General features: G+C 38.9%; 1 protein-coding gene across 1 annotated transcript in view; it reads right to left on the reverse strand.

Moving 5' to 3' along the window:
- LOC100637813 (angiogenic factor with G patch and FHA domains 1-like) overlaps positions 1-2447 on the reverse strand; it is a 4419-nt gene extending 1972 nt beyond the window's left edge. The window contains exons 1-2 of the mRNA XM_020004716.1: positions 2413-2447; positions 2089-2242 (exon numbers count right to left, since the gene is read on the reverse strand). Of these exons, the coding sequence (XP_019860275.1) occupies positions 2089-2242; positions 2413-2447 (189 nt within the window). The remainder of the gene's footprint in view (positions 1-2088; positions 2243-2412) is intronic.
- Positions 2448-2454: the final 7 nt, after the last annotated feature.

Here is a 2454-nt window from a genome sequence, read left to right on the forward strand (position 1 = left end):
CAGAAAATGTAATAAAAATTTGGGGTGATTTTGGAGCCATTTTTTGGAAAAAACCATGGTCTATAGCCTTGGGTATTTTTCAGATTTTTGGAGTTTTCTTAAAATGGCCGTAACTTGAAAAACTGAAGTCGGAATCAGCTCAAACTTTTTACACAGCATAAGGACATCAATATGTATCAGAAAATGTAATAAAATTTTGGGGTGATTTCGGAGCCAATTTTTGGAAAAAACCATGGGCTATAGCCTTGGGTCTTTGGTCAAATTTTGCCAAAAATGAAAAGGAGAGAATTCTACATTTTTATTACATTTCCTGATACATATACATGTTCTTATGTTGTGCAGAAAGTTTGAGCTGATTCTAATCAAATTTGGATTTTTTAATGAATTTTAAAAGCTACTCCAAATGCCATGTACTGTATTGTAGTGCTTGTCAGCTCATGAAGCTCATGCTGTTTAGCTCACTTAGCATGCTTTGTGGGGAGCCCTGGGGTACATACAACTAGGTGCTGTGTATTAAATGGAGGTGTACGTTACAGGGAGAGTGTCCATTAAGAGAGACTATACTGACTGTAATTATATCAAAGAAGATGTACAGATACTTTTGTTCATGTAAGGTTAGGATTGGTTACATCATTGTGTCTAAGTTCAAGTCATAACAATAAAGACTATACAAAACATATGAAGAGATAAACAGAGAGAGAGAGAGAGAGAGAGGGAGACGGAGGAAATACAGACAGTCTCAGACAGGCTTGTGGTAAATAAAGACACAAAAAATTAAGAAAAAAAAATAAACAGCTGCTAATGTATCAATCACTCCATAGGAGGCCGCCATTAGCTTGAAACACAAAGCGAGGAGAACACCTCCTCATCTTATGATCATTATTAAAGAGACCTCAAGTTACATTGTCCACGTTACACATTGTTCTAGATCATTCTCTTATAATATGAAACTACAGTAGAGCGAACCAGAACTACCCCTATGTACCAGCTGCTACAACAATTACTATACCTCATTAATACATTAATAATGTACTAACATTAAAAATGACATATTCCCTATTACACTACGGGTATTATATTGCGGTCGTCTCTTCATGATGTTATGAGCTGGTATTGACCAGTCCAGTGTACGTAAGGCCTTGGGTCTAATGAATGGACAAGACCACAGGTAGAGCTAATGGCAGCTGCTCCACTGTTTGAAGACTGTCAGTCAAAGAACCAAACATACTACAAACATGTCTCCCCCTCCCCTCCCTCTCTCCTCCTCACAAAGAGGACACACGCTCAGAGACATGCCTTAGGGTACAAATACCTCCAGTCTAGACAATCAACCCTGTGGCGGCCGCTGTGAGGAGTAGGAATAATAGTGGAGGAGGATTGGCAGAGAATATGTCATCAAAATTAAAGTTCAAACTAGCAACAGCATGCCAAGTATAGACAAGTACATCTATTAATTTAAGGAGGCAGAGTGGGTGTTTACAGCTCATTAGATCCAATTTATATTTAATGATGGTCTATGCTTTGGCTATATATAGTAATACAAGTAGACATACCAGAGAAGAATACAGTGTATGAGGCTGCAGGAGACATATCAAACAATGGGAGAGAGAGGGGGAGGGAAAACTAAGTTAATAATGTTAGGACCAGCTGGTAATGAGTGTGTGTGTGTGCTAAAGGTCACTGTTAGTGGGTTCATTTAGACAAAATAAATGAATTAACTTTAATTGAACCATGAGACAAATCAAATTGAATGAGTTAGGCAGCAGCAATGGAATCACAACAATGAATATAGGATATAATGAGGGCACCTTTATAATGTCCCAATTGGTACAAGCCTATACAAAAGTACCTCTGAAATGAGGACACCTCTGTATTAAGGACAGGTAGTGTGGGCCCAATGGTGTCCTTAATAAAGAGGCTACACTGTACATGTATTAAGGACAGGTAGTGTGGGCCCAATGGTGTCCTTAATAAAGAGGCTACACTGTACATGTATTAAGGACAGGTAGTGTGGGCCCAATGGTGTCCTTAATAAAGAGGCTACACTGTACATGTATTAAGGACAGGTAGTGTGGGCCCAATGGTTACCTGACTGAGTCTGCTGTCATTGATGTAGGTGCCATTTTGACTGCCGCAGTCTTTAACAACAAAAACTTCTCGTCTTTTCTTATAAGAAATCTCACAATGAAGCTTACTAACTTTAATATCAATGATACGTAACGATTGGGAGCCAGTGACCTCTCTAAAGGGAGGGAGGGAGAGACAGAGAGACAGAGAGAGGGAGAAAGAGAGAGGGAGAAAGAGAGAGGGAGAGTGGTGCACAGGTGTACAGGTACAAGGCAATAACACAAAAATGAGTGTTTGTCATTTTGTATATCAACTAATCAATAAACAATAAACATGTATGTTTACATGTATACATATCGCCAAGGGAACGCGGTAGACATCAAAGAA

The sequence above is a fragment of the Amphimedon queenslandica genome, unplaced genomic scaffold (genome assembly GCF_000090795.2).
Source record: "Amphimedon queenslandica unplaced genomic scaffold, v1.1 AMPQUscaffold_12008, whole genome shotgun sequence".
Taxonomy (NCBI): Eukaryota; Metazoa; Porifera; class Demospongiae; order Haplosclerida; family Niphatidae; genus Amphimedon; species Amphimedon queenslandica.